Source organism: Neodiprion fabricii, chromosome 6 (assembly GCF_021155785.1).
Source record: "Neodiprion fabricii isolate iyNeoFabr1 chromosome 6, iyNeoFabr1.1, whole genome shotgun sequence".
NCBI classification, from domain to species: domain Eukaryota; kingdom Metazoa; phylum Arthropoda; class Insecta; order Hymenoptera; family Diprionidae; genus Neodiprion; species Neodiprion fabricii.
The window spans coordinates 6,460,404-6,475,638 of NC_060244.1; the positions used below are offsets into that span (position 1 = coordinate 6,460,404).

The 15,235-nt window shown below is 44.4% G+C and overlaps 1 protein-coding gene across 4 annotated transcripts in view; it reads left to right on the forward strand.

Annotated features, from left to right (window-relative positions):
- LOC124185477 (tyrosine-protein kinase Btk29A) overlaps positions 1-15,235 on the forward strand; it is a 147,709-nt gene that overhangs the window by 32,885 nt on the left and 99,589 nt on the right. Inside the window, exon 1 of one of the 4 annotated variants that reach the window (XM_046576296.1) lies at positions 12,819-14,130. The exons of the other annotated variants lie outside the window; for them this stretch is intronic. Coding sequence (XP_046432252.1) covers positions 14,001-14,130 — 130 coding nt within the window. The 5' untranslated portion in view covers positions 12,819-14,000. Of the gene's footprint in view, positions 1-12,818; positions 14,131-15,235 lie in introns of those variants that run through there. 4 annotated transcript variants of the gene reach the window in all.

Consider the following 15,235-nt stretch of genomic DNA (forward strand, 5'->3'; position numbering starts at 1 on the left):
GGTGGTCGCTGGACGCTGGTATACGTGTACATATACATGGGTATGTAAAACCGTGCCACGGCACTGCGGACTATGCGATGGAAAATCTGTTTGCTACCCTCGTTGTTGTCAGAGCGATAATTGTTACGCCGCGCGTAATACAAACTTTGAGTGTGCGCGGGTCACTCGGTTAAAGCTCCGCGGTGTTCGGGGCAACACTGAAATTAACAAGTTTTCATTATCGCGGCACGGGGAACAATTCGGGGGCTTCGGTGTTAGTTCCCTTTAAACTACCGTCAAGAACGAAACGAACCGCGTGGGACGCGGTCAGCCATCGGCTTACATTTTCGACACGTGGCAATTCTCGTCAGTCCCGATATCAGTTTTCTACGATCAAAGGGCGTCCGATATCTCTGTATCATTAATAATCTCGACGTGAAACACGAACTCTTCGGTCGAGCGAACAGGGCGCGAAATTCCGAATATCACTACGTTGAACATCGTGAATTCGATGGGTAAAAACTCCAAATGCTCGTGGTTCAGAATGACGCAATTCTGGCGGGTCAACCGACTGATCGTATTAGACAAACTTTTTGTCATCAACTAGAAACAACATTTGAAATTTAGACTTGCATCCGAAGTCGGCTGCTTTGAAAGAGTCCTTTTAAACGACGACGAGGCACGAGTGAAATGGAGTAAATTTGTGTGTCCAACTTGAGAAATTTTCAACCCAACATATTTTTGCCAACGTTTTATTATTACCCCAGCGGAAATTTTGTCAGATTTGGATCGAAAGACTCGTATCGCAATATCGTTAATTACTTACCCTCAGAAATTTTCAATGGGTTCTCGAAATTGGGAAAATTGTATCGGGAAACGAACGTATCGACTCTTCATTCTTTCGAACGACTGTTTCAACTGGAGTAGCCGGCTTTTGCAACGACCGAGCTTGTCAATTAATGGCTAAAATTGAAGATTTTATCAGTCGAAGCTTTTCGCTTTTTGCCTTGGGAATCAATTCTATCCCATGGCCGAGCAACCGAACCAAAATCATTCTAATACTAAATGAAGAGCACTTTGCCATCGATTTATTTAAATTTCGCCGCGTTCCTCTTTGCGTCGATTAATCTACAAGGGCACGACTCACACGCGGATCGCCTGTAGTATAACCTATCACAACGTATAACCTGTACAATTATATGCGATTACAAGTCTTCCGTCATCCAGTAACACAATGCTGCGATCATTACTTCCTACCCTTAAATCAAAGTTATGCTTACACGTAACGCGTATCACGTTCAGACCGAGCCTTTTTCCATCCTTAAGCACAGCTTGCATAAATACTGAAACGATGTCTTACCGACTATAAAACGTTGGAGCCTCGCAAGCGCTTTCCAACGTCGATGTAACCCGAGAGGATCCCATCGTCTTCTAATTACGGCAGAATTACACCGTCAGACCGTAGAACGGTGCACGTAGATGCAAACCGGGAACGTGTAGCACCGAGCCGGTGAGAAGAGGCACTCGGTAGTTTCGGGATAGCAGAGCCCATCCAGCTATGCTTATGGAAGATGAATCGCTCGGTTTAATGGGTAGGAAATAGGCAGAAATCCTATTATCTACATTTCTGGCAGTAACCAATCTCACGGAGCAGCCTTTGCCGCCGTAGAAGCTAGCCGTACGTTCGCGAACGCTTTTCCACGTTAAAGTGGATTGATATTTTCCCATGAAGCATCTTACCGCGGGGATTATACGTTACAGGCGTATAAGGCGTGTTAGTTGAAAATTGGCGCAACGATGATTTTCGTCTGACGTATTGTAATTACACCAGCGTATAACTTGTCCTGTAACATCGACTATTATTATAATCGCGCAGAAATTACGGCCGTTTAAATCAGCCGCCGCTTCGCTGTAAATACTGCACAGTGAATGTGCACGATTATTCCTATTCCTGTATATAGGTATACATTTTTAATGCATTCTTCATTATGCAAGAATTTATTATACCGCTGAAGGATCGCGTGTCGCGAAAAATTTACCGCTGCGACGAAGGTATATGCTGCATACTCTGTAAGTGTTCCGCAGCGATCGGCGCGTACGTTTAATGATGTATCCTGCTTTAATAATACACTATCAAACCACCCGTATGTACTCGTGGTTTTTCCGACTTTAGTCCGTGTCTTAAATCCCCTCATCTTGGAGATCAGGAATCATCGTGAATAATTAGACTCTGTGGCAAAAAACAAAAAAAAAAAAAAAAAAACCAAACAAACAGATTCAGTTAAAAACCCTTGAAAATAATAATTACAGCTAGCATTCATTGAATAGCCTGGCTTGATTTCATGTCTTTCATATAATATCCGGGAGACGAATGGACTACAGAGATTTTTTGCAACACTTATTTTTCGACCAAGGTACATGTACCAGTTATTGACACGTCTCGAACGAATTATTGACCTTTTTATTTTTTAAAATTACATACCGATGGCGGAAATTGTGAATTTCTCGATGACTAAAATGAATTGCTGAAGGGTTAGACGCCGGAAATTTATTTTTTGGTAATTTCAGAACTAAGGATCAAACAGATACAACCAAAAAAGGTCAACAATTGGGACAGGGTCGATAACTGGTTACCTACACTTACTTTACTACGTATACGCGTACGCGTATAATCAAACTGTAAGACGATTCGCGATGGCAATGAGTAACGATACCTCGTGATATTTCATCGGATATTAAAAACGGTCAGAATTCAAAGTATTCTCGTCGATTCGTAGATGAAAACTTGATTGAATAAAAGATGACCGTAAGAAGCCGCTGAGAAACTGTCTTCGAAGATGGCTGTTATCCGCGAATGGACGGGGTTCACCGTACAAGTTAACCGACGCCCGAACCAGCCTTGTAGAAATTTTACTGCCGCGACCGGAAGCGGGTTGTTAAAAGAGTGATATCGGTTTGATGGGAGCTTTCGAAGACCAGAATCACCCAAGAAATTGACGGTCGAAATGCGCAGAACGGATTTCCCCGGTATATCATGCCGGGAATTACAATAATTCATAGGTAGGAAAATATATGCGTATTGAGGTATTCTCCGCTCTTCAAAAGCTCTTTGCCCTCTTTCTTTCTTCTCCCCCCCTTCTCTTCATCCGTTCGCTCGTCGCTCTCGAGGGACGAAATTGTCGCGAGGCGTTCCGGCGGGAGATTGAGCTTAACTAGCCTGTTTTGCGGGCGGCTTCAGCGTGTCCCGAACTTCAATAGCCCTTCCAGAGCCCTTTTAGCCCCGCCAGAGCACTCAGCCGATATCGAAGAGCACTGCGGCGATTCTCTTTCTCTCTCCTCCCTCCATCCGCCTCTCGCGCTTCTCCTTTCCGCCTTCGACTCCGCTCGCGCAATCTTCGCTAAAATCCAATCTCCTTACCCGTCGGACCCGCGTTCTTGACCCTCTGCTTATTCTCTCCCTCTATTTTTATCTCTCCTCTCTATCCCGGACTCGTTGACGCTCCCCGGTCAATCCTTTTCGTCGTCCTCTCGCCATTTTCCGTCTTTCGTTTGTCGATAGCTACACATTGTTAGAAATGCGGTGTTAAATCTAACATAAAAAAAAAAAAATTGTTTGGAAGCTTTTTTAAACAATTACCAAAAGTCAGAAGTTCTTCTCGTCGTTAGCTTAATTTTATCGCCAAACGACGTACGCTGAAACGGCGTCAAGGTCTTTGATCATTTACGGAGGCGAGGATAAATGAACGTTCAACGAAGGTGAGAGACGCAAATTATATTAGAATACTAAACGTCGTGCTTTTTCGTGACCTCAGCTTGTCTCAGCAATTACCGCGAAACGCTTTTGATCTCAACTGCGAAGGAACTTAATTTATAGAAAATTTTATACGCGCATGCAATAAGATAACGTTGCATTTTATAGGCTGAATTCTTTGGCTGCAGTATTGATAGATTAACTAATTTGAAAAACAAGGTCGAGCACGCCCTCCGAACGCCTCTCAACTTCGTCACTTCCCTCCTCCTCGCCAGTTGTACACAATAGTGCGCCGTTGTCGCGACGCTTCCTCAAGTTGAAAGTCAATACAAAAGTTGGCCCGATTCGTCTCCCTGGAGCGGAAATCGAGCTCTGAAAACAGGCCGTATTCGCTGCTTCCTTATTATCAGCAAGAGTAAAATTTTTTGACAAAGACAAAGTGCCGAAATGTCCGGAAAATTTTATACAACTACATAAAACAAAACTAATTTGTAAGTAAAACCGCAGGAATGGGTTGGAACAAATGATCGACATGCGATCTCGAGAACTACGGAACTCGTTACGAATTACGAACATGAAGCTCGAGAATTTTTCACTGGTTTTCCAATTCATACCAGCGCTCGGAAACGGGTATAATTGTTTCCACCGAATCGGGCTCACGTTCTCTCGCTAAACGTCCCCTATGTAACGCAAATTGACGGGTCTGGCAACGCACGAGGGTTTAATTTTAATTATGGACACCCTCCCCTCGTCCCCCATCGTGCAATTGAAAGCACCCACTCAAAGTCTTTCGTCCCAAGCCGCTATCAGAATTTTCATTAATCCCGCTCCCGGATCGTGATTACACATCTCCTAACCTCCTTTTCCAGGAAAATCCTGGTACCAACCATCCGCAACCGCATCCGCTTTTCGACGCGTTCTTAATATCCGGCCAACACTTTCGTCGTCTTGTTCCTCGCGACCGGTTGTCTTTAGCCGAATTTCGATACTCCGTTCAACCGGTGTGCACGGTATTGCATTGTGATTTATGGACAGCTAGGACGAACTGGTATCAGAGGTCCACCGTTCTCCCAAAGCTCGTAAATTTCAACCGCGGACTCCTTTCGGACATATTTTATAGACGGCGAACAGCCGTTTGACCTGCGCGCTGCCACGACTCTCCACTTCCGTCGATTCTACCTCAAAAGCAACTCTTTATTTCTTAATTTCTATACTAAAAAATTCCATGCACCACTTATTTTCTGAACGCCATGTACGTCTTTTTTCCTCCACATCCATACGCGTCGCACATACATATACATATAAGTATGTATATATGGTGTCATGTATTCACCGACAATGTCCTCTGATTACGACCACCTCTCGACTCAAGCTCAAACTCGACCGAAGACTTCTCTCTCTTTCTTTCTCTCTCTCTCTCTCTCTCTCTCTCTCTCACTCTCTCTCACCGAACAATGGAGCTCCTCTTACAACTGCGATACCTTCTTTAATGCATCGCCCATCAGGCCGCGCAGTGTGACACGATATACGAACGGACTTAAGTCGGGATGAGTAAAGTCGTCTCGGCCCTTCAGTCACTCTTGACTCGGTTACTCTTAGCGGCGAACTTCGTCGTCTTCTTGTTAGTCACCCGCCAAAATTTTGTCACCATGAATAAGCTTTAGGACAAGTTTACACCTCGTCGTAAACGTTGTGCATACGCAATGAAGAAATTTAGTTTGTTATTCGAATTATTCAGCACACGAAACAAAAATATCTCACACCTTTTCCGATTACGAAATCAGGTACGTACGGTAAAATCGTTATTGTAAAAATTGCAAGAACGACAAAAGGACAACGAGAACCGAACGGGTTCTTTTCACGCGAACATTCTTTCTAAACGTGCAGTTTATGGCTCGTTGTTGAAACTGCGGAGTCAAAATAAATTCGCCCCCGCACCGTTTCTTTAACCGAGACATCATTATTCACCGCGTATATAAATATGTCGAAATGTTCTGTTTAATAACCGGATTGAAAACTGCTTGGTCAGAATTATTGTAATCGTAAAGTGGTCGAATTTTATCGCACCCGTCGAAGTTCTATGCATATACACACGTATTGTGCATACGTAAATATCGTCGGGAAATATGTGAAAGAAGTGAAAGAAGCGTCAAGATTGAGGAGAGGATCGGGACTAAATCATGGGGTTTCGGATCTCGATACGTTACATTCAAATCTCTCGAATCGGCGGGTCGAGAGGTTTTATGGAGCCAATCTAAGGCCGCCGTTTATACTCAAGATCGTCGAGTAGACGGTGGGCCCGCTTCTGAGTAAAAGTCTGTGTGGGCACGTAATTTCAATGGGATATCCGGAAGTGATTGACGAGGGTCTGCTGACTAATATCGCGGAGATGCGGGTGACGCTTTTTGGGTATACGTATATTACACGATCACCGCCACCAAAGATCACCGACGAGAAGCGTGCACCTAACGACGGATTGAAACAGCTGGCGATTTTCCCCCCGATCCATTCTACGGGAATGACCCCGACCCTCGATCGGTTCTTTTCTTCCGCGATCATTTTTCCCTCATCCTCCGATCCTCCGTCGCTTCTTTTCTTGCCTCATCTCCTTGAAGAGCGGTCAAACTTTTCCTCCTCCTCTCTCTCTCTCTCTCTCTCACACTCTGTCTCGTCGAAAGTGCCTTCTGCAGTGGCGGAGAAAACTCCCCCGGCTGGATAGATCAATAATTTCGATTTACTTTGATGCCGGCGTACATCGGACCGCATCACCCGAGCTTTCGTCATCCTTCTCGATGCACCTTTCAAGAGTGAACCGACCTAAGCTCAGCTCATCGTCGGTTATATAGCGTGGAAAGTTTTCCTCGTAACCGGACCCGCGCGCCTGGTTTCTACCGAGAGCTCGTTAAAACTTGATACTCATCCCTCCTCTTCCTCTCCTTCGACCTGGCCCTTCTATTCACCGTTCTATACCCACTTCGGCTTTTCGCTTGTCGAGGGTAGAGAACCCCGAACTTCGAATCGCCGCGACTAGTGCAGCTTCGCGATGTTGCGAGAGGTAGAGAGAGAGAGAGAGAGAGAAGAAGAAGGGAGGTAATGAGAGAGAGAGAGGGGGGGGGGGGGCTGATTTCCGAGGAACTCTATCATCGCAGTATCAACTACTGTTCGTGTACCTAATTGGTTCGACCTTCGACGTAATTATTACAATAGCATCGTCTCGATTACCGCGACGCAACGCTTCTTGCAGTTGCACAATTCTTCGACAGAGGCGAATCTGTTGTTTGCTTCTCAATTTCGAGCGAAGCATTAATTAAACTTCATTCCGTGTGAGGACTAGTCAATTTTCTTTGTATATTTATTTGATTGATATATATATATATAATGGAATTTATTCTCGACGATTATAAGATGACGATAAAATTTTTAGGGTTCGTTTCGAGTGAAATTATAATCGGAGATAAACTTTGTTCGCGAGTTGAATTAATACGCTATAGTTACGATGTAAAATATTACGTTGACGAAGGTAAGAATGATCTGCTAAACACTTATATATTCAACTGCTCAACGGGGATGAACCGACTCCTTTCGACTGTTGGATCTTTTTAACGCGTTGCTAGAAATACGAGTGCAATATTCGCCCGAGAAGCCGTTAGTCAAGTCGGGTTTCTGTCTCGGTGAATACCGTTGCTGCAGCTCAGGTGTATAGAAGTCTAGAACTTTAATTACGAAAAAAAAAAAGGGACGAAGGCAAAAAAGTAAGGAGAGAATTTGCTCGCGAGCCACTCTGCTTCATTTATTTTACAGAGAATAACGACTTCATTAGTTACGTACGTACTTTAACTTACCTACCAACCTACCTACCGGTAGTACGAAAGTGGAGACCGAGCCTCGTGGTACGCGTCCAATTTTTATTCACCTCTCTGCTTTCGAGGTGCAACGCTAGATTTCCCAGGCATTTATATACCGTCATCTCTTATTGCCATGTAATAAAGCCAAGCTTCATCTATTCAGTGCAATATATTATCCGTTTCATTGTCAGCTCTTGAATTATGTACTTGTCGCAGATTTTTGCCACTGCAGCTACGTCCTATCTTATCTTTCAACGATATTTCATTGTCTTTGTACAATACATAGTTTGTCTTACTTGTGTACAGGTACAGTTACTGCATGAAAATATACGGTTTTTTTAGAATACTTAGATTATACCTGTTATGCCCCCTGAGCCCAAGAGTTCATAAAAAGTTGCGAAATATTTGTGATATTACATTATAACTGTAAGCACGGGTGCTGCTGCGGATGGAAAAATGTTTTTCTCCCACTGGGATCGCCGTGTACCTAGTATAAAGTACGTTTCTACGTATCTGCACCTCGTGCGGAAATTGATTAGATGCTGTAACACCGTCCAGCATGGCGATATATATATATATATATATATATATGTATATATAGATGTATAGGTGCACGCTGTAATTCGTACAATTAATGTTATCGGAAACTTGAAAACTGTTCTGGAAAGGATTTATACGTTATACGTATAGAACCGCGACGCAAGTCCTACAATTCGCGGATGGAAAACCCGTTAGAAGCAGCAAATTTATCGTTTACGCACGACTAGTTTTCTCTCAGCTTCGGTATCGCGATTCGAGACCTCGCGGCTAGCGGCGAGAACGATGATATACCCCGAACGACTTTGTTCATGGAAAATTGTTATCAGGAGCGATACCCGATGGGTGGGAGAGGGCTGGGGATTTTAGCGAAACAGAATCGCGGAACGAGATTCCGTGTCCGATTTTTTTCCCCAAGTATACCCGGACGAGATTCTAGTCTATTTTATTATCTATGGTTCGTCGGAATGTGACTTTTTACGATGGCATGATCGGAGAGTGTCGGGGATGGGAATAGAAAGGGTTTCCTGAGATGGAACTTCACCAACTTCCGGGTCATCCGCTGGTTTTCCTTCCACCTTTCGGGCGCTTGGATAAATCACCGTTTCTACTGTCCGACATTTCTAGCTTGACTGTAACATCGAAGTTTGGAATCCATTGATCTCGTCAAAAGAGCGATGTGTCAGTATGGTTTTGTCGCTCTGTTCGTTCGAATTGTTTCAATCCAATTTCGCGTTAACTCGTTGCGTTTCAATGACAACACGGATTAGCCTGTTTCCAAATGCGGCTTCAACGGACAATCCGACGGCACTAAAAATCGTTACGATTACATAAAGCGGATTCGATCATCAGATTGAATCGACGTTAGCCGCTTCTCCGCTGGTGTAACGGCACAATGCTGATGCATTGTTGATGACCGGGTTGTCCGCGTATACGTGCATTAAATTCAAATCGATCTCGTGCAAATTTTCCGCGGATTAACGACTGGCGCGTATATTTAAATGGCTTTTTTCCCCCTCTTTGGACACGGTATATTTCATATAATTATACGAATCGAATAGCGCAGTAACGAACGACCCGGATTTTGCTTTAGTTTCTGAATTATCCATCGCACCGACTCTCCAGAGTACTCGCGAATATTTCATTTCGCTTAGCCGGATACAGTTTTGACACTGTTGCGCTGCGATTCGAAACACCGTCTGAGGGATTTCGAACAAACTCATATCACGGGTGATTACTCAATCCTCGAACAATCTTAACACACCGTTGCCCGATAATCGTACTTCGTGGTTATCCCGTAAGTTATTTTACTCTTGATTGTCAACAGATTTTAAACGGTTTATTTCGTATTCTAATTGCGTTAGTCATCGAGTCTGGAGACTGAGATGATCGATTATCCAATTGCGAATCACGGGTGATTTAAAGACTCGGTGAAGAATCGTTACGATTAAAATTTACGGCCACATTCGATTCAACGTCAAGCGTTGAATGACAAAATTCAACGTGCTCCGAAACGCCGAGAACGTGAATAAAAAAATTAAGAGAAAAAGAAAAAAAACGCGCACGAATCCAGGAATAGAAAGAGAGATTTTCTTGGTAGGAATAAACGCGTCGAGGAAGCGACTCATCCGCTTCTTATTCATCTTCTTCCTCTTCCGTGGGATTGAACGACGGTTGAATTTAAACGAGACCGGAAGTGATTCTGTTTCGCCCGAGGCCCAGGGACCCGGCGAACGAAGCGACTGACTTCGAGGAGTCTGGGTCAAGGACACCGTGAAACGACTTCCCTACGTAGTTTCGAACGACGCCGATTCTGCATGCCAGATAGTACGACGCTACAATAGGAGACACTCCGTGTTGTAACGCGGTGATCACCGTCAAGTGGAGGGAGAAGCGTTCCGTTACACCCATAGAGCTCTTCTACCTTGCCCCGCTATGTTCCATAAAGGTAGAAGCAGAGGTATGCTTGCGCTCCGTCAGTCAAGTTCGCTCGCCGCGAACCGGCAACCGCACTCAAACTTAAGGATCGAACCTACAAGTGCCCTGAGATTCTCATTGTAAGATGTAAACCGAGGCCAACAGCTACGTCGTTCTCCCTCCCCGTTTCACCCTTACCTAACTTCCAGTTTTCGGTGTATCCGATTACATCCGATTTCCACGAAGGAAATTACTCTCGGTGGGTTATTCTCTCGTTGTTGAGCTGGCACTGCGATTACGGAGTTATCGACGACTTGAATCGAGGACTTATTTAAGCAAACCCCAATTTTCATTCCGTTCTCACGTTGGCTTACTTGACGGACAAATGTATTCTCTATTAATGATTGAAATCGTATAACCACCTTACCAATCACCGTGTCAATTTCTCGGTTTCGACGCGGCGTTATTTCGCTTCATCTGGAGAAACTTTCGGTTTTAACGTCGAGGAATCTTTTGAAACGAATCTAGAATAATCGTCCGCGCCGCATATGATGCCGGCTTAAAGACACACCGAATTTATTTTCAATCGGCTTTGCGACGAACGTGAATATCGTCAAGTACGAAGTGAGTGACGAAATGAACGAACGGAATTGCCGTATATTATTATACCCAAAACAGAAAAACCTTACGAAAAGAAGCGAAAAAAATCTTCATCAATCGAAACACGTTTATCGTAGTAATCACGCAAAAGTTTCATTCTCCGTTGAACATGTGAAGAAAATCGAATTCCGGAAAAGCTGAAATACTGTCGTGGATATTTAATCGAATGATTTCAGTTCTCATCCTTCACCCGGTTTCGTCTCCGAACACCTGCGCTCAAAATTGCCGACTCAGGATTTTTGCCATCGCTACGGTCACGTAGCTAATATCCGTTGCTCTTTTACTCGTCCGCCGTTTGATCTTTTCCTTTTCTCCACCTCGACGTGCCGAACCAAGTCCGCGGCATTGGAGAGGAGCTGAAAAATCTCGCACAGTGTCGGCCGTTGCAGCGTCTTTCCACGGCTGGACCACGCCGTCTCTCGGCCAAGTCAACGACCCCAAAAAACGCCTGGTTCCAGTCCTGCCTCGGCCTCCATCTCGCCACGCGCATCCATTTATATTACACAGTCGAAGTCGACGGGAAGCTTTGCTGGTAGCTCCGCAAGACATGAAGGGCCCCTGAATAAATCAGTCGAGCAGTCGTTGCGCCTCGAGCTCAACCTGAGGATGGTGGTGAAGAGACGTCGGAGAAACGAAGGAACCAACGAAACATCCGCGCACACAAATAATCTAATGAAAAATTTTAAACACGACGTTCGCTCGACGCTGCGTTATGAAAAGTATTATCCCACTTCCGGTAACTATGAATTTCTGGAACTTGGTGTACTTGGTCAGCATTTTCCAGGGCTAAATTAACGAGTAGAAGTTACGTATTTATACGTGTACGGAAGAAAAATTTAGATTGCCGGCAATTAGTCGATTTTCACGTTTTTTTAGAATCTGGCGGGTCGCGTTATTATTGTCGTACAGGTAAAGGGAAAACGGTATAGTCAGCTGGATCTTTGAGGCATCGACGTTCGCTGGGAAATTTTTTTATGTCGATACCAATCTCAGGTTCTAACTTGTAACAAAAGCGTGCAAATCGAACTCAGGCACACGAGAAATGGGAGCGTAAATCCCGGTTTCTTTTTCTTTTCGAATCAGACACGTACACGAGGAGTTAAAACGGATTTTCTCCACTTGTACTCTGGTCGGTGCGTCGTTTATTCATCGTTGTACGCATTAATGCCCGCTTTTCAAGAGCGAACAATAAAGGTTACGCCTGCCCACGTTGTCGATATATTATACCTGCGTGTATCTCCGTCACGAAATACGAGTACCCGTCAGCATTAATTGCCCGTGCGCAAAGTCTATAAAACTTTTATCGATGCTGCAATACGTATACGTACGGACCCATACCTCTGTATATACCGCACGCTTCGCACGATGTTTGCGGTATCGGTTCGCCGGAGTTTCGTAACGCTCGCCGATGATTTTAACGTTGCAAATTTTTGACCTGACGTACGGCCGAATAATTGCCCAACTCCTTTTACGTCTGTAACAATCGCGTTGAATAAAAATAAGGAATAACAAATGAATGAAAAATCAAAAGCCTGAAACACTCGACGTCTCAATTCCGTCTGCAGAAACGTCAGCAAACAGGTTTCTCGATTTAAATTCCAATATCTACAATTTGAGAAAGAAAAGAAAAGGTTGAAACATTTTTGACAAACCGTGAAAACTTCCGTTTACTTTCTTCGTACGATTTTTTCATAATATCGATACCGTGAGGGCGAGGTTGAAGATCTTTTCTCGATGAAAGTCGGACGATCCATCGTTTCACGTAAGAAATCCAGTCTTGGGTTGAAAAAAAAAAAAAAAAAATTCTGAAATTCGGTGCTCCGGCATCGAAAACGTAAATTGCGTAAGGGCTCGCTGATGCGATGAATTAGCGATGCGTGCGAATTGTGGCATAATAACTTTCGAGCTTGACTGACAACGAGAACGGGTCAAGCGTGGAATATTGGCCGAGTTTGAGGGGCGAGGCTGGCTGGTCGCAGTGTGTATTCGGTCGGCACATCGACGTAGAGTGAAACGAACGCGGCGTAGGCCGTGTAACGAACTCGCGGTTGGTAGTGAGTACCTGCCTACCAGCAGCGAGAGGAAGGGGCCTCTGATCAGGAACGGTTACAGTCCGACAACTTTCGAGCCTTCAGTCGGTGTATCACCGCGAGACTCGCGAGACCTGTGAAGAACAAACGAAATGGCAACGCTCCAATGACCCGAAGCTGCGTCGTCGATCGACGATCACGCGATCTAACCCTGAAATCGTGGATCACCTCGCAGAAGCGACGTAACGTTGTGTGGCCCGTGTTAAATTTACGCGGTACGAGTGAAGGTGCTTAATTTTTCTGACGCGCTGGCTTTTACGTGCTGGTCAAGTTCACACGCGACCCTTCGGAAGTCGCTTCTTCGTTCCACCGATCACAGCCTGAGGTCGGTGCTGGTATCGAACTCGCGGTGGTCGTCGTTGCTGGCGCCGAAGGTCCGTCTCAAAGAGAAAACGTCGTCGTGTCCTCGATACGTACCGCACTAGTGGTTTAGTCGTGCAGACGTACCGAAGGCGGTTGAGGCCGAGTAAAATTTCCTCGCCTACCTACTCGGTGTGTTAGTGAGTGAGTAAATTACACTACGGTGGTTCGGAGACCCGAACGGCTGTATCGGCCTGTCAGCGTTTCTCTGTGCATCGAATGACGGAAACCAGTTTTTCCTCACCGAGACGATGACGCGAAGATACTTGTTGTTTACCGCCGAAAGCTTTAGGCCTGCATCTTGCGGCTCTTGGGATGTTTTTTTTTCTAAAACCACTATCTACCGGCTGACAATCCGTTTTCATTGTTAATAACGTCGCGACTTTGAAACGGGAGTTTTCTCTTTTTTTTTCATTTTTTTTTTTCTTAACCACGCAGATCACTCGTAGATCCTCTCGTCGCAGGATGGAAGCATATCGCGTCTGGTCTGAAGACCTTAGAGTCAGAATAAAGAAACTATTAACGACGATTAGAGCCGGTCGTTTAATCTCAAAGGCAAACGCGTCTTGCTTGAAAATCACCTTTGGACACACTTTGCATTCCCATTGAGTCCAACCTTCGGGTGTTGAAAATTGACGAGCAGCGAATTGTTGTCGCATCTTTCGTCCGCGACATTCGAAATGAACATCGACTGCACCAGCGCTATTGTAACCGCAGTTTGGAACGTCGTCAATGTCAGCAGTTCGGATCAGCTCTAAACTCTAAAGTGAATCGCAACTCGCCTTCGGCAACCTCGAGTTAGCACCTATTTCGGATTACCGTTTGTACCTACCCGTGAAGTTTTCCCACAAACTCGTGCGGATGAGCTCTCTGCTTGCCTCCTCGTTGAAGGGGGCTCTTCGTGGTGGACGCGATCGACGCTCAGACGAACGCGAAATGAAGCTGTTCGGATGTCGATGGTCCTTCTGGAACTTCGCTGCTAGTCTTACAGGTAATTAACTGCGCACGGCTGTGTCGCTCTCTTCTTGTTTCCTTTCCCCGAATACCTACTGGCAGTGAAAATTTTCAAATTTTCATTTTATTGTCGCCGATCGAAGCAAGAAATGTTGAAATTAACCCCGTAATCACTGAATTAGGAACCTGCATTTGAACGAGGTAATTAGGTGAATACATCTCGTTCGTCCTAGAGCGCAGAATTTTTGTCTGTCTTTTCAGAGAAAAAAAGAAGTTATTGTAATCGCTCCGAAAATGAAAAGTTTAGTTTTCACTAGATCTCGACGTTCCAAGATCCAGTGAATCACCTCCGACCATTTTCCGATGGACGTCCGTGTGTGCGTACGTATGCGATCAATTTTTTTGTCCAACGATATCTTTAGAGCGAGTTACCGGAATTCGATGATTTTATTCCCAATCGACGCGGCTTTTCCAAACTTGAAATTGATTAGATTTTTGCGTTGATCGATGCGGAACTTTTTAAATTATTTACATAATGAAAATCTAAAAAAAATAAAATAAAAATGATGATATCTTGAAAATGGGTGAATGGATTCGAATGAAAATTAGTACCGTAAAATTTTTTGGTTCGCTGATCGCGAATTCAAAGTCAGGTTTGCAAAATGAAAAATTGGTGTATTCGATATGGTGAAAAAAAGAAAATTAAAAGCATTTGGATTTTTTTCGTGAACTTGGAACCTGCAATGTAGAAATGAGAGGTTCGAGGGCTGGTTCATGACCGTGTTACAGCTGCTGTTTTTCTATCGTCAAAATATGAAAAACCGTACAATCGGTTAAATCGTAAAAAAGAGACAAATAATAGATTACACATGCGAAAAACGTCGTCTTCCAAGCTGACTTCCGAAGAAAGAAACAGTTTCAATTACGTATCGCTAACCATCGGGTCGGAATGACCGACGATTAATTAATTTTACGGATACAGGATGATAACCGTGATATGACGGATATTGCTGTGTCGAATCCAAGGTTACAACGGACTCTCGGATGTCCGAATGTGCTGAATTGGAATCGAGATATTCTTGCGCGCTTTGTTCTGCGTCTGCAAAGTGGAAAAACGGAGACCACAAACAACTCTAGGAGGA